We start from the raw sequence: 17729 nt of genomic DNA on the forward strand, positions 1-17729 counted from the left end.
AATGGGTTGTATTGTTATCTGCCTTTGTACTTATAATTTTGATGCAAATGCGTGCAAGTAAAAGAATATATATATGTATATATATATATAGTTGGTTTGTTGTAGTTATAGTTAAATATTATATATAGTTGGGTTTATAGATAAAGACTCATATTCCGCATTTTGATTTACAACCAAAATTGGAACTAATTGGAAATACAGCATTTGATGAAAGTAATTCTACACCAGGATTAATTTTAGACCCACTCATCCCTCAGAAATCATTTGTAGAAAAAAAATTAGTAAAATTTCTCTTGTTAAAGAATAACCTTACCACTTCGCATGCATTACTAAGATATGTGAATATAGTTTTTAACTGTGAATTAAATCAGTTCCAACACTCCTCTTTAGGGCATGTTTGGTTGCCGTAAAATAATTTGGTTATTTAGATTATAAAAATAAATATGTAAGTGATTTTTGAAAAGTGAATCATAAAGTAGATTATAACTAAAATTCACTTTTTGACTTGAAGTTGTTGAAAGTGAATCGTCTGCTCTACGCAACTTAACGCAACTTATCGAAAAATATTTTTCTATACTATCTACAAAAATGAAAAATAAAAAATAAAAAACTTCATCATATCTTAACAAAAAAACCAACATATTTTTTTTAAAAAAAGCAAAAAAATAGACGTACCTTATTCCGTACCGTCTAAAAAAAAAACTCCCTATCTTAAAAAAATTATTTTATTTTCTTATTTTTTTTAATATAGAACTAAAAATAGAAGTCATGTATTTTTTTTCTTTTATTTTTTTTGAAATCAAATACTTGGACTTAAAAGTGACTTTTATAAAAGTTAATTTTTAAAGAGTGACTTTTTTTTTTTTTTTCACTTCGATCACTTACGGACAGCCAACCATGTCTTTATATGGATGTACATCTTATATCTTAGAATCAAAGATTTAGAACTATTTTTTAGTTAAAAAAATTAATAAGACTAAGAAATAAATTTTAGCTGTATAAAATTTATGATATAAATTCATACCATCGCTGTCAATAACACAAGCCACTCAACTCTATATGAGAGTAATATTATTTTTATTGTAAAATTTAATAACATTATTAATAATTTGATATTATTAATAGCGTAGTGGGGTAACTGGGGAAACAATGAAAAAAGTTTTGAGTGTGCAATTAACACAAATGTCTAAATTCGGCGTCTTACGTAATTCCTAATTATTAATCAAACTCCGCGCCCTAATCCCTCTCTCTTCCCCCTTTTATAGCTCTCCTCAGCTCCTCTCTTTCTCGCTCCGCACATAAACCCTAATCCCTCCGCTCCCAAAAACCCTAGAAACCCTCATCTCCGCCCCCGAATCCCCGCGCGAGATCACCCGATAATGGGGAGGCGAAAGGGCGGGAACAAGAGCCCCGCGTCGCTCTCCCAGAAGAGCAGCTCGAGCAACGGGCCGCCGGAGGAGGAGGAGGCGACGACGACGACGACGATGAGCATCGCCGGAGCCGAGGCGGCGGCGACGGAGGCGGAGACGGAGGTGGCGGAGGAGGCCATGGACGAGAGGACGGGGAGCTCCAACTTGGAGGACTCGTCCGAGTACCCGGCGCTAATCGGCGGCGACAAGACCAGCGCCGACTACTACTTCGACTCCTACTCCCACTTCGGTATGTGCTCGTCGTTTAGCTCGGTAGAGCTCTTCGTGTTGTGTGTAATCTCATTTCCCCTTCGTTATAATTGCTTATGTTGTGTTTTTATCGCTCGTCTAGTCATGGCCATGCTTAAAGATTCGATCTTGGGCACTTTGTGGTGTTGTGCTTGTGCATCACGCCTTATTCTTATATGATATGATATGTGATGCATAGCCTTTGCATTGAGTTCTCCTTCATTATGATTTAAGCTCGCATTCTCCTTCGGTAGAGTTGTTTATGTTGTGTTTTATCTCTCGTCTAGAGATGCCATGCTTAAAAAATCATTCTTGGCCACTTTTGTGGTGTTTTGCTTGTGTACCGGGCCTTATTCTTATATAGGATGCGTAACCTTTGCATTGAGTTCTTTGGTTTTGGATTTTGTTATGAATGAGCTAATTTAGTTGTTTATCAAGATGTTATTGTTTGTTGGTATGGTGCTAATGTGTTTTTGTTGGATAATTGTGTATAAGATGTGGAAATCTCCTTTATGTAGTTTGGGTGTGCATTAGTTTTTTGTTTATTTTGAATTGGAATGGAAGTAACTGTCTGTGACTTTTGCACACCCCTTTTTTGATCTTCTTGGCGAAGTCTCCTTTTCTTTTTATAAATTTGTTGCTAATGGTCATGTAATTTGCCTCTATCATCTAGTTCTCATTAGCATGTTAAATTAATGGTTTTTCATGTGGTTATATTATTAAGCAATCTTACATGCTTGTTTCTTTTTTATTTGCAGGCATTCATGAAGTAAGTTCCTATCAACTTTCAGGAGATGTAGCTGGTAGTTATGGTTGGTAAATAGTGAACCTCCATGGAACCTCCATGGAGTGTTAAACATGACCAGGAAGTCAATGTTTCTTATCTTGTCTCAGCTAATTGGTGCAAAGCTTGGTGATGAAACGTGATCCAGGTTTATTGGAATTAGGATCAGTTAAGCATTTTTAGGAGATCATGATGGATTAGCTGTACAGTTATGAAGATGCTTTTTCTTGTTTCCTCGTTTCGCCTTTTCTTTTGTCTTCTGTATTGCTTGTTAAAAGTTTTAGTTCACATGGATGTGTAAATTAACTGGATTTTCCCAACTGGCTATGCATGCTCTTATTTGCTCATTGGATGATAGTTTGCTCTCTTGGTCCTTTTCTTGTCAAACATCTCGCGCATCTGATAATAGGAGGTTGTATAACTCTATATGATCCTTAAAATTGCAGTCTCTACTTGTGTTCCCATTGGCCTCTTGTGCATGCATGCTTGCTTTTTCTCATAAGTTAGCTTGCTTGCTTTTCTATGTTCTTGCAGGATCTCTCTATATAGTCTGAATTACAGTTTGTGAGAAAATAAGCTTTTTCTTTCCAATCTGAATATAGGTGTTTGATGACTTTGCACTGTCATGTGGTATTATTTGCTTCATAGATCTGTCATCTAGGAAGCCAAATTCAGCAAGCCTTTGAATTGTCTTTCATCAAAGTCTCAAACCAGATCTTTACGATAACTTCTGAGAATGTTGTTGAGGGTTTTTTTTTTTTCCATAAGTTTTTTAATCAGAAAACTCTGAATTTATATCCCAAAAATTCTTGCGTATTGTCTCCACCTTGCAGGAAATGTTGAAAGATGTTGTTAGAACAAAGACATATCAAAATGTCATCTACCAGAATAGCTTTCTATTCAAGAACAAGGTGGTCCTTGACGTAGGTGCAGGGACGGGAATCCTCTCTCTTTTTTGTGCAAAAGCTGGAGCAAAACATGTTTATGCGGTAGGTCTCTTTTGTTTTTTTTTCCTTTTGGTTCTGAACTGCAGAGTTTTTTCCATTCTGTCTCCTAAGTTATGATATGCTCTCTAGATCTTCAACTCATATATTTTATATAAATAATTTGTTCATCTTACTTTGAAGTAGATCTAATCAGTGAGCTTAATACTGATCTACAGATAGAGTGCTCTCAAATGGCTGACATGGCAAAGGAGATTGTTCAAGCAAATGGGTTTTCTAATGGTGATTACATACCCTTTATCTCTCACAGGATAATGTTAAAGTACCGTCGAATTCTTTTGCAATAAGTGTTTTGTCTGTTGTGCAGTCATAACGGTTCTGAAAGGAAAGGTTGAAGAGATCGACCTTCCGGTCGCGCATGTAGATGTGATCATCTCCGAGTGGATGGGCTATTTCCTGCTGTTTGAGAATATGTTGAACACAGTTCTGTATGCACGCGATAAATGGCTTGTAAGTTATTCTTCATGATACATCTACATAGGAATTCCTTGTCTAGTGCTATACTGCTATTTGTTGTCTCTCCATTGTATTGTTTAGAAGATTTAACCAGCTAATATTTACATTTATAAATAGGAAAGAATCAGGTGTGCTATACTGCTATTTTTTTATGTCATGATTACGCTACAGAGGATATACTAGAAGAAATCAACCATTAGAGTAAAATGAGGTAGATATGTTCAAAGAGGTCCATATCAAGGATTAAAGTGCCCATCGGCACAAGCTGTATCCATCGTGCCGTATCGTGCTAGCAAGATATCGGCACAGTACGGCCCCTGTGCCAATGGCACAACTCAAAACCCTTTATTCTTGAAATTAGTAGGTAATTTTCTCAATAAAGTTCAAAAGATTTGATAAAAATATATAATAAATAATTGGTATATTTTGTTGCTAAAGAAAATAAATATTTCATGCTATTACGTGTCGGCACACATATATTTTGTGTCCGGCACTCATCGGCACGGTGCCGGCAAGTTACCGGCACGACCCCATGCCACGGCACTTAAATCCTTGGTCCATGTACTTCTCTAGCCGCCCTGCATGATAGAGCTCAATTATGCTTTGAAGTTTACTTTAATGATTGAAACCACCTTTTTACCATAAATAGATAGTGATGTCTGTGTTTTTGTATGTATTTTGATGACCATATATAACTTATTTATATTTAAAAATAGATTGTAAAATAGAACCGTAAAAGGTTGATTGAAAATTGATTAATATCACCTGTTTTCTGGTATAGTAAATTATTATGCACCAAGTGCACATTAAGTCGTAATATGAGACCAAGGACTACACATTTTATGAAGTGATGTATACAACATGCCAATTTTTAGTTCTCTTTTTTCTAGTTATAGGAATCGGAATTTCGAGCTCTTTTAATTGTATTGATCTGCTCCAGTATTGACTTGGTGTCTTGTGGGTTCATATTGGTCTTGCGTGAGTCCTGAATGCAATTTGAGTCCGCTTTGTTTCTGGCTCTGAAGAAAATAACATTTCTTTTTCTTTTTCTCTTGTAGGTTAATGGCGGAGTTGTCTTACCAGACAAAGCTTCCCTATATCTAACTGCAATTGAGGATGCTGAATACAAAGAAGACAAAATTGAGTGTAAGCATATTGGTCACTCATTTTTCCTCTCATTTCTGGGGACGGTGACATTATTTCTCCCGCCTTGCTATTGCCGAAGAACCTATTAGATACTTGTTTAACCTGAGTTGTGTAATAATTTCCCTATTCGGAGTAGTAGTTAAGCATTTGACAAATAAAAAAACCTGCAGCTTTTGCTGTGACGTGAAGCTTAAATGAGATTCTAAGCTCCAAAAACAGAAGAGCCAATATGAAGCTTCTGACAGGTTGTCCACAGTGGAAAGCTGTCGGTGTTTCTACAAACAGCTCTACTTGAGCAGCAGTCCTATAGTAGCTTTAGCCAGGCCAAACAGGCCCTAAGTTCCTATGTCGTTGTGCTCCACATTGTTGTTGACAACATTATTCATCTCTTTGTAGTCTGGAATAGTGTATATGGCTTCGACATGAGCTGCATCAGAAAACAAGCCGTGATGGAACCACTTGTAGATACTGTAGACCAGAATCAAATAGTCACCAACTGTCAACTTCTTAAGGTGAATCAACTATCTTCCTTTATTTTTCCTTCATTTATTCCTTTTGTTATAATTAATGCTAGCTTTTTTTGAAAAATTTATAGACAATGGATATTTCGAGAATGGCTCCTGGCGATGCCTCTTTCACCGCACCATTTAAGCTTGTGGCTGAGCAAAATGATTATATCCACGCTCTTGTGGCATACTTCGATGTCTCTTTCACCAAATGCCATAAGTTGATGGGGTTCTCAACAGGTTCTTAACAACCCATTCTTTGTCGATGGTTAAACCTCTTTTTATCTTAAAAAGCTCTTATGACTAGCTGTTGTATATTCTATTTCGAGGACTTCTATCTTGCATGAAGGCTTGAATCATTAGACATGCATATTGAACACTAACAGTTTGATCACAATATATATAGTTACATATTCATGTTTTATGATATGATATCGCTCCTTTGCATTTCTAGCTTAGATTCAATGGACTGATCTTCCGTAGGTCTCATTTGCTTGTATTCATAATTCGTATCTTTTTTATAGGACTAATTCATTCACTCTTTGTTTAGTTTTGCAATTTTGTATCTTTTTTTTGGGGGGTGGTATCTGGACTCCTTTATCTTCTGAAATTGCCTCTGGCCCTCCGTTATGATAAATGAATGCTTCAGGGACTTCAGCCAAGGGCATTTTGATCCACAAAATAGAATACTGATTTCAAAGTAGTAAAAATTGAGAAACAAGTGGATCTCTTTTGAAATATAGCCCCCCTATTATTCAACTTGTGATTCTTCATGGTACTTGATCTCATGGGAATCAAATTCGATCCAAAGCTTATTTATTACTATAACCTTGCATCAATTGGAATATTTTTCTGAAGCATTGTATTAGAATCCTTGCTTGGAATTTGACGAAATTGGTTATTCTTTTTACAACAGGGCCGAGGTCGAAGACTACTCATTGGAAGCAAACTGTTCTCTACCTTGAGGATGTTCTACCCATCTGCAAGGGAGAAGCATTGATTGGGAGCATGACCGTCGAGCCCAACAAGAAGAATCCTCGCGACGTGGAGATAATGCTCAAATACTCCCTAAATGGGCAGCATTGCCAGGTCTCAAGAACTCAGTATTATAAAATGCGGTGACTGATCAGGTACACTTTCCTGCCTTAAAAAAAGGTAGATTGCGATTATTATACCGTGCTTTCTTGGTTAATGCATTCATTCCAACTTAACTTTTTGCACTTTGGATGGTATTTATTGTTTGGCCCCAAAAAGGTGCTTCAATGTTTGAATCACACTGATTGTAATGCTTGTTTCCCCTTCTTCAATCTATATGCTGTAGCTTGTTATGTTTTAGAAATATTTCCATGATAGCTTGTGAAAATACCATTTTATCAATTGAAACTTAAAATGGGTGAATATTCATAGAAGCAAGCAGAAATTGGAGCTACAGAGCATTTGTGATCTTGGGAATCTACATTATGATTGATTGTGGTATCACAAGAACATTAATTCAAGTTTTTTTCTTTTTTACTTTGTATTTGGTTAAACTAGCTAAAGATTATGATCTGATACGTTATCCGAAGAAAAAGCTGAAGAATTGTTTTACTATATTCCTCTCGCGGGAAATTGAATAATCTAGGGTTAGGGCACTCATTCTCCATGCAAAGGGAGATGAACAGTGCAATTTTTCTCTGGAGTTTTTTTCATCTAATTTTGAAAAAAATAAAGCTTAGTTTATCACTATGCACAGTATGAGAAATATTTGGTAAAATCCCTCTCCTCACCTGTATGCCCTTTTTTTGGAAATAAACAGGGAAGGTGGAAATATTAAAATAATCACATTAGTGGCGAATTCTTCCTGGTTATTATCCTTCTTTTTTATTTCAATATTCTCAATATTTTACTAGGCATTCTTTAGTATGTGGCCCATTCCAAAAATAATCACATTATTTCAGCTTTCATCTTTATATAAAAACTTAAAATTAGTCAAAACCTGTGTATTTTAAACTTAGCTGTGATCACTTCGGTGCCTGTTTGCTTCATTAACATTCTAAATTATTCCCGCTACTACGAGGAACCAAATCATGGATTTAGAATAGGAAATACTCTTAGAACTGGCTATATAGCGAGAGCTGAAAATTATTTTTCAGTGTAGTTCTAATTTGATTTTTTTTTTTTTAATTTATGTTGATCAGATTAAATTAATCTGATTGTTTTTTTCCTGTCAAAAATAAATCTATTTATATTGCTTTGTCACTAAAAGAGAGGGAAAAAGAAACTTGGGCTTTTTCTGCATTTAGTCCCCAGGAAAATTTTTATTTTAAAAATAGTCCTGTCAAATTTTAATTTACAAAAATAGTCCTGCCCTGTCACGCAGGCGTCATGTCAGAGCCACGTAGGCAACGCTGGGGTCAGTATGTTAAGTTGAATACGATGGTTCACCGTGTTTGAGCACGGTGAACAGTTTACCGTGTCCAATGTGTTATACACGCGACTTCGACTTGGCTTGGACTTGCAGTAAGTCTAAGCCAGAGGGAGAGAGCCCGTGGGAACCATTCATCGTGTCTTAAATATGGGGAATTCACTGTGTCTTAAACACGGTGAATGATTCAGCGTGCCTAGACACGGTGAACCATTCATCGTATTCAGTAGTACTACCAGCACTTAGAAAACAATACAATATCACAATATAACAATAAATTCAATATCACAATATAACAATATAACAATAAATTCAATACAACAATACAAGTAATTCAACATTAACAATACAACAACAGAATCCAATATCACAATATAACAATAAATTCAATACAACAATACAAGTAATTCAACATTAACAATACAACAACAAATCCAACAGAATATCAATAAAGTATCAATACCAGATCATCACAACAGAATATCAAAAATTAAAACATGTTTTTTAATAATATAGAAATATAATATCATGTCCGTGATCACGATCAACATCATGCTCATCAACCACGTCGTCTACCACGTCCGTGATCACGATCAACATCATGCTCATCAAAAGGCTCTAACACCTTCGACTACCCTCAATAACCTGCTGAGTGTCCTGCGTCTCAATCACTCGTCCGATCTCGTGCTCAATTATAGCAGAAGAAGCTGAAGAGGAGGGTTGATCTGTATGGAGAGAGTGCATCTGTCGTCGGCGCTTATGATAAACAATATCAACTGGCCGAGGTGGATCGTGGATCCTCTGATACTGGTGTTGATACCGTGTCCATAACATAAGGTGGCTCCTCTATCGGTGATGATGCCTCGGTGGACTATATACTGGTACATGTCCCGACGTCGATGGTCCATCATAGTCTGCCGGTCGTGGATGTACAGTGTGTGGAAGCGTAGATAAAGTCTCCAAAACTGCTTCCATCCGATCGGCAACGTGTGATAGGGCATCTAATACTCCACCTCCTGGAATATCTGACAGGACACGTCTAATCGTATAATGTGATCTCTGCACGATATCGACTTGAAATAAAAGCACTATCATAAAAATTATACGAAACTTTTTTGTATATATAAAAATTAAAGAAAAAAATATTATATATTAAAATCATACCAATACTCTCTCGACGTAACCACGTGGCTGATACGCGAGGGGTGGCCTCTGTACTGGCCTAAATATCTACCTCCTGGTGATCCTCCAATATCACTGCATATAAACAATAATAGCTCGTATAGGATCTGGATCTACCTCATGGTCCATCTCTGCTATATCCACCAATTTATCATCTCAACGCTAAATATATGAAGTATGGTATGCCGCACAATTCTCATCTACTCTACCTCATGAAGTGATGCGAGATATGACAAGCACTGCTTCACCGTATTTAGACATGATGAACCATTCACCGTATATAGACACGGTGAATTGTTCACCGTGTTCAACTTAACACACTAGCCCTAGCCCAGTCCGCGTGGCGCTGACGTGGCGCCTGCGTGGCAGGGCCAGAACCATTTTTGTAAATTAAAATTTGACAGAATTATTTTTAAAATATAAATTTTTCAGGGGGCTAAATGTAAAAAACGCTCGAGAAACTTTGATTATGCATATGAGACTAAGGAGCTGTGTGGTTCAAGGGCTGTAAAATTTCAAAAATATTATATATATTATATTTAGAAAGGTTTTGACTGAAAGGCGGTTAAAATTTAGACCAACTAATAATTTTCATAAAATATAAAAGGCCTTTTTTAATAAAAAATTCACTAATTTTGGGCTTTTGCAAAGTTGGGTCATCTTTTTTGATTTCGCAGATTCAGTTCGAATTTTTAGCAAACTGACCAAAATACCCTTATTATTTTTTCTCTTTTTTTTTTTTCTCTCGTTCTTTTTTTCTCTCTCTGAAGAAGGCGGAGATTGAAACAGCTCGCCTCGTCTCTGCCCCGCACGCCCTTGCCCTCGCCCTTTGCGCCTCCGACCCTACTAAAACCGTGTCGCGACCCTCCTCCACTAGGATACGACGACGTCGAGCTGCAGGCTTTTCTCCTCCACCGCGCGTCGGAACGCCGCGACGTCGTCGGAGGCGGCGAGCTCACCTCCGACGACGTCGCGGTGGTTGCGAGGCCAGTGCGCGCCCGCAGCCCCAGCGACACGCGCAGCTTCGCCGCCGGAGACGACGAGTAGAGGAGGATGAGGAGAGTGATGGTGAGGTGGGGGAGGGGATGGAGATGCGGACGGTGGAGATGCTGCGGCGACGGCAGGAGGGTGACCAGCATCCGCGGTGAACCCGATGGGTTCGGGCATGGGCATGGGCATGGGGATGAGGGCGCAGGTGACGGAGCAAGAAGAAGAGAGAGAAAAAAGAAAAAGAAAAAAAAAGTGTAAAATTCGCTTAAAGAGTGTAAAAGTCATTTCAAAAGAATATAATTTTTAAATCAAATAGTGCAACTTTTATTAAAACAGTACAAATTTTTTTAAAACAGCGTAATTTTATTTTAATAGTGCAATTTTATCTTATTTCTTCTTCTATATTTTTTGATCTTTTTTGTAGAATTTTTTTTTACTTTTATTTTTTCTCTTTATATATATATATTTTGTCACCATCTCTCTCTTGCTCTTTATTGCAACTACCGTGACGTCGTCGAAGGTCGTCGGAAGTGAGCTTCGACGACGTCGCGGCGGAGGAGAAGAGCCTGCGGCTCGACGTCGCCGTGCCCTATTGGAGGAGGGTCGAGGCATGACTTCAGTAGGGTCGGAGGCGAGAAGAGCGAGGCTGTGCGGGGCAGAGGCGAGGCGGGCTGTTTCCGCCTGTGCCTGCGCCTTCGCTGCCTTCTTTGGAGAGAGAAAAAAAGAACGAGAGAAAAAAAAAAAAGAGGAGAGAAAAAATAACAAGGGTATTTTTATGAGTTTGCTAAAAATTCGAACCGAATCTGCAAAGTCGAAAAATGTGACTAAAAATTCGGACTGAATCTGCAAAATCGGAAAATGTGACCCAACTTTGCAAAAGCCCAAAATTAGTAAATTTTTTATGCAAAAAGGCCAATATAAAAATATGAAAATAAAATCTCTCAATTTATAATAATCTAATATTCTTACTCTTTAAAAATTTATAATGATTTCACTACTTCATTAATATTTTTTACAATTACTTAACTTAGGCTAAATAATGATAATTTTAATATTTTTAATTTAAAAATATGAAGAATTATCAAGGTATATTTAAATTAAAATTCCGTCAAAATCGTGCATAGAAGAATTTTGATTGGAAATTATTTTTGTTTAAAGCATTTGTTGCCGAAAAGATTTTATTCTCAAAACGTGGTTTCAAAATGATATTAGCCTTTTTGCATAAAATATTTATTGATTGACTTTTGAGAATTTTACAGTTTCGATCCAATTTTTTAAAACAATGGTCAAATTTCTCCTCTTTCAAAATGCATAAAAAATATACGCATTAAATACTTTGAAAAATACAACTCACAAGTAATTATTGCAGGTTATTCTTTTCTTAAGAAATGAAATTTTTGTCTAACCTATAAATAATAACTTAAAAAACAAGAAAGAAGATCACTTAAATAGTGCAGAATCTTTTCAAATTTTACATTATTTTTTTAAAATAATATTTATATAAATAGTGTAATATTTGCACATTAATAAAAAAAAAGAAAAGAAGATCACTTAAATCGTGCAGAAGCTTATCAAATTTTACATCATTTTTTTTAAATAGTATAATAATATTTGCATAAATAATGTAATATTTGCATAATTTATTTAATGTTGCATAAATTTTACACTAAATTACAAATAATATAGTATATTACATAAAATAGTATAAATATATACAATATATTATAAAAATTATGCATTACGTGTATAAATAGTATATATTTATACTATTTGTATAAATATTTACATCATTTATATAAATATTGCACTATTAGAAGAGAATATTATACCATTCAAATGAATATATTACATTCATTATTTAAAAAATTAAATTACATGTATATTAAATAGTGTCAATTTTTTTAAAAATGATAAAAACTAATTATGATTATATGTATCTTAATAAAATTTTTATTTAAGATATAAAAAATATAATTAGTAAGATGATATAGTACAATGTACTCCCACGTTGTGCAAAATTTTCTTTCAAATAGTACCGAAGTATACTAATTATATATAATATACTATATTATTATATGTAATATTCGTAATATACTAACTATATTCCAAATTGTGCAACATTGTATAATTATATGTAATATACTAATTATAGATAATATACTATATTATTCATAATTTAATATAAAAATTATATAATATTATATAAATTGTGCAATTGCACAATTCAAAAAAACTATTGTATTATTTAAGAGATATTACACTCTTTCATTTTATTAATTATATTATATTTTTTTCATTTTATGTGAAATAAAAATTTTCGAAAGGTTCATACAACTATGACTTAGCAATTAGTATTTTCAAAAAATTTACCACTTTATTTAATATACAATATAATTTAATTTATAAAAAAAGTGCAATATATTTATCTAAATAGCGCAATATTCTCTCCTAATAGTACAATTTTTACATACGTTAATATTACACATATAGTGTAATGCTACATTGTTTATACTCACATTGTATAATTTTTATAATATATTATAATATACAATATATATAATATATTATATTATTCATAATTTAGCGTAAAAAATAAACAATATTATATAAATTACGCAAATATTATACTATTTATACAATCGATGATGAGTTGATGACTAGGATTACGAACCCACAACAATGCAGCGTTTCCATGTTGGTAATTCAATCTCACCACAGGCTTCATCGATTGCCTAACAATACCAAGGGCATGTTTGGTTCACCTCTTTTTAACTCTAGAATCAAAATCGAAATGGACGAATCAATTTGTAAGTATTTGGTATGTAAGATTCTTATTCTGATTCCGATTTCCGGGTAAATGAAAATCTCCCAATTATCCTTTTTTCAATTTGGCCTTATAGGACAGATTGAAAGTTGAATCCAGATAGAATAAATATTTATTTGGATTAAGTTTAATTTTTTAATCTTATTTTTTTAATTAAAATATAAGTTTAAATTTAAAAATTATATATATAAATTTTAATTTTAATTTGAACTTTGAATTAAAAATTAAAATTTAATCAAGAATTTTGAATCTAATTTATAAATTAAAATTAAAATTAAAATTTAATTTAAAATTTAAAATTTTATTCAAATTTTATTTAAAATTTAGATTAAATGTTATGGATTCAAATTGAAATTGAAATTGTAATAAGTTTGAATTTAAATAAATAAAAATTTATTTTTATATTTTGAATTATCCACTCAATTTCAAATTTTAATATTTTTAAAAAATATATTTAAAATTTTTGACATTATTTAAAATTTTGATGCAATTTTTTTAATATTTAATTTTTAGTTTCAATTTAAATTATAAAATTTTATGTTTTAAGTTGCGAACTTAACTTTAAATTATCTTGTCAATCCAAATTTGCATGGATCTAGCATAAATATTTTAAAATTTATTTTATTTACAGTATCATTATCTTACTTTTTAGTAATTATTTTTCCAAATGGTCATTTATATTTTAAATAAAGTATTCAAAATGGTTCCAAGTAATTAAAATGTATTATAAAAATAAAATTGGTATTAATTTGATTTCGATTCTGATATCCACCTGAACCAAACTCTGATGCTGAGAATGATTTATTTCGATTCTGATTTAGGTGTTGAACCAGACAGATTAAAACAATGAGCCATTCCGATTACGATTTTAACTCATTCTCATTCCAATGTTGATTCCGACTTTGAACCAAACGCACCCTAAATATGTAGTAACAAAGCTATGAAAGAAAAAGAAAGCTATATTATTAGAGTCCAGCTACTATACTCTTATGAATATAAACTCTTCTGTACTTATAAATTTTTGGTCGTTAGATTTACCATTTTGATCATTTCTACTTATTATTAGATTATATTATTCTACCAACCACCTACTCAACCCTAGGAGACCAGCACATACCTCCATTTAACCGTCGAAAACTTATAAGTATAAAGAAATTTATACTAATAAGAGTATAGTAGCCCTAGCCATATTATTATTATTGACGATAAAGAGAGGAGCAAGGATACACCCATAAAGAGCAAAGCAGCTTTGTCCATGAGCTGAATTGGTGCAAGTATGTCCGACTTACTTGTTTCGAAGATGCAGCCATTCATCACCATCTCCTCCAGCATGAAATGCATCTTATCAAGATTGAACATGATTTTGAGATAGTTTAGAAAGAAAGAGGAATCAGGTTAGATCCGAACATGAAAAATAGAAGGGCAAAAGAAGGGCATTTCGTTTGATCTTGGACCGAAAGAACGGAGTTGTCGAGAAACTCACCACATTTCTGTAATGTCGATCCATGGTCTCCACATAGATATGTATGAACTCCAAAATCGCTAGCTCATTCTAAGCTCATTCTAAGAATTTCAACAACAACAAAAAAAAAAGAACGAAAAGGAAAGCAACTCTAATAGCAATTATTTGTAAATAAGCTGCCATACAATTTGATCATACAAGAAGAGCGAGCTATAATACAACACTAATTAATTTAACTTTGACAACTAGAGAAGCCGTCAACCAAATCTTTATATATGTATGTATATATATAGAGAGAGAGAATTGAGCTGGAATACTATCGATGGCAAACGGATTCCATTGCGACCGATTTGTTTTCGATGATCGAGCCTCCAAATCGACGATCGACACCGTTGAACATGATCTATACTACTTGAAGCATCTAGAAATCAAATTTCATACTTTTGTAAAGTATATGAAAAAAGTGCTTGGTACTATCGCTAGCATAGTAGCCGAACTCTCTATATATATAGAACTAGGCTATTATACTATTAATAATACTAAGTCATTGGTGCTATTAGGTTTTCGGTCCTTGGATGAAGAAATATGCGATTAGGATGATAGTGAAAATGGTCAAAGAGGTAGATCTAACGGCGGAAAACTCGATAACACTAAGCGCTTGGTACTATCGACAGTATAGAAGTTGTACTCTCTCTCTCTCTCTCTCTCTCTCTCTCTCTCTCTCTATGCATGTATGTATGCGCGCACACACACACGCTACAAAGCAAATATGTTTGGTAGATTTTCCTCACCTCTTGTTTCGTAGGAAGGACAATTTAGTAAATTAGATTAACAGTTTTATGAAATTTATGCCAAACTATTCATATGCCCTATCAATATATCAATTTATAGCTATATCTAAATCTGTCTATACTGAATAGAAAGCAATATGTTTGATGAATTTTCCTAACCTCTTATTTGGTAAGAAAGGCAATTTAATAAAATTAACTTTAAGTATTATAAAATTTATTTCAAACACTTCATATACCCCCTCTTCAATAAATTAAATTTGCATATTAAGTAAGAAAATATAATCTTTAAACTTTTTCATAGACTCTAATAAATATAATTAAGAGAATCCTAAAGTTAAACTTTTTTCATATACTTTACAAATAAATATAATTTATGTAAATCAAAATTTACCTTTGTGACCTTTCATATATTCTATTGATAAATACAAACATTTTCACATTAAATAAACTTATTTTAAAACTTCTCGCGCACTTTTCATATCAAATTAGGGGTGATCAACAGTATGTTTGGTTTGTGATTTTTTTAAAAACCGAATTAAAATGAATAATTGAACCGAACTGCCAAAAGAATTCAGTTAGTTCGGTTCGGCTGAAATTCTCTAATTATTTAATTAGAGATTGAGATTAATATATCTATTGGATTTAAAAATTAATTTATTTGGTTTTTTCAGTTTTCAACCTCCAAAAAGCGAACTGAACTAAATTATATTTAAAATCGATCAGACCAACTGAAATGGGTCATTTTGGTTCAATAACTTAATTTAAACCAAAGAGTATTCACCCTATATTAAGTAATTTCTTTTATGAAATATAAACATATGTTACAAATTATCTTTGATTTAACTAGAATAAAATGACTGAAATAATACAAAAAAGCTATGAAAATTAAATTACGTGATCCATAATTTATATTATGGTTTATGGATTATAAAGCATGTCACCAGTATGCCGTATAAACAATAGATTTATTAACTTTCTTTATTAATTATTCCCGTGCAACATATAATCTTATAACTAAATAAACTGAAATATACTACAAAAAAATTAGCACATAGAAAGACTAGTAATTTTTATAAAACATGAAAAAGACAGCATTGTGGAGTGTTGTGCAATATGAAAGAGAATATGCTTGCTCCAAGATTGTTAACGCAGGTTTGTTTGGTAAGGAAATAATTCTTGCACTTTGAGAAGTGCTGTTCTAAACCTAGATAGGTTGAGAATGAAGAGATGCCCAATCATATTCTCTTTCATTCCCTTGAGCTTTTATTTGACTTAAAAGTTTTCAACCAGACAACCATAAGAGCAGATAGTGAGTAAGACAGTCAAATCCAATCACGCATCTTAGCGAAGGATGTTAACATCTAAGTAGCACACTAGTGTAAGCGACTTAATGAATCTTGGTCATGTCATCCAAAACACTGAGATGTTCAACTATAAAAACTCATGTCAGCCTTCCATAACTAGCTGCATTTCTTACAATTGCAGTCCAACTAAATCATCTCACAGAAAAACTTCATTTTTATTAGAGACTTTTAATTAAATAAAAAAGCAGCATACACCAATGTCACTGATGTCACTGATGGCACAAATAGATCAGGGCATAGCTAAAGTTATAATATGTTAGATGCTCAATGTCCAAATAAAGTTCTGTCAGCTATAACCACAATAAAACTAGTTCACGAATCTAGGATAAGAGAATCATCTTAAGTTTGTCAAGTTTGTGAGGACCATGGTTCATTGTGTTAGATAATTAATAGGAAAAAATACCAACAAGAAGTGCGCTAAAGAGAATAGAATGATGTACCTCATCATCGTCAACCGAGACTACAAAAAAAGCAAAGAATAGCACCTGTACACTATTTTATAGTTCCGATGCTCGACAAAAGAACACTGCATTTCAAAACAGATATAAAATTCAATGAAAATGAGAGGAAAAATAATACATACAATACATCAGTAAATTGGTGCCAGTGAATGCATTGAAATGCCAATGCGCAGTTCATTCAAAATTATCAAAACCACCATTGTGTGGCATTATAGACCATAGCACGTATTCCATCACCATGAGAAGCTAAAATAATTATGACAGGTAGTTTAATGATAACAAATACACAAATAGCTATTTGTGAGATATGCACCGCAGATAGTGGATGTAATGGGTTGCATATCAAACATTGAATGATCAAACACAAAATGAGAATGGATGAGCAATCGTAAGTATAAGAACACAAGCAGGCATATGGCAATAAACTACTAGGATAACATCATAAGAAAGTTTGTACATTCGATTGAAACACACAACTCAAGTAACCATCTGTCCTGTTATTTCCTAGTAACAAGCCATCATGCATGCTCACAGTAAAGAGAGAGAGAGAGAGAGCGAGAGAGAGAGAGAGAGAATTTGCAGATATTTGCACAATCATTGCAAAACAAATTAGCGTTGATAGTATAATTAGAATCAACATTTATATCCACAAATTAGCACCAGTCGAAATGCCTTACGGAAACATCTAGCAGTTGAT

At 33.5% G+C, this 17729-nt stretch overlaps 1 protein-coding gene and 1 long non-coding RNA gene across 3 annotated transcripts; one reads left to right on the forward strand and one right to left on the reverse strand.

Annotated features, from left to right (window-relative positions):
- Positions 1234–6967, forward strand: LOC109718918 (probable protein arginine N-methyltransferase 1). Its single transcript, XM_020245401.1, has 9 exons — positions 1234–1659; positions 2417–2427; positions 3276–3431; positions 3605–3668; positions 3754–3896; positions 4961–5048; positions 5445–5560; positions 5644–5794; positions 6471–6967. Exons 1-9 carry the CDS (start codon positions 1380–1382, stop codon positions 6674–6676), a joined length of 1215 nt encoding a protein of 404 aa, XP_020100990.1. The 5' UTR covers positions 1234–1379; the 3' UTR covers positions 6677–6967.
- On the reverse strand, positions 8344–15058 carry LOC109714383. Of its 2 annotated transcripts, XR_002217356.1 has the most exons (4): positions 14438–15058; positions 14244–14295; positions 9123–9215; positions 8344–9017 (listed from the first exon to the last, which is right to left on the reverse strand). It is a non-coding gene; the product is annotated as an uncharacterized LOC109714383 (long non-coding RNA). The 2 variants fall into 2 exon arrangements; XR_002217353.1 differs by having other exon boundaries at positions 14244–14884.

The sequence above is a fragment of the Ananas comosus genome, linkage group 1 (genome assembly GCF_001540865.1).
Source record: "Ananas comosus cultivar F153 linkage group 1, ASM154086v1, whole genome shotgun sequence".
Classification (NCBI taxonomy): Eukaryota; Viridiplantae; Streptophyta; class Magnoliopsida; order Poales; family Bromeliaceae; genus Ananas; species Ananas comosus.

Bases quoted from the DNA above. Each gene is read 5' to 3' on its own strand.
- LOC109718918 (XM_020245401.1), top strand. From the start codon at position 1,380: ATGGGGAGGCGAAAGGGCGGGAACAAGAGCCCCGCGTCGCTCTCCCAG. The intron at 3,432-3,604 runs GTAGGTCTCTTT...ACTGATCTACAG, and splicing joins GAGCAAAACATGTTTATGCG to ATAGAGTGCTCTCAAATGGC. The intron at 5,561-5,643 runs GTGAATCAACTA...AAAAATTTATAG, and splicing joins CCAACTGTCAACTTCTTAAG to ACAATGGATATTTCGAGAAT.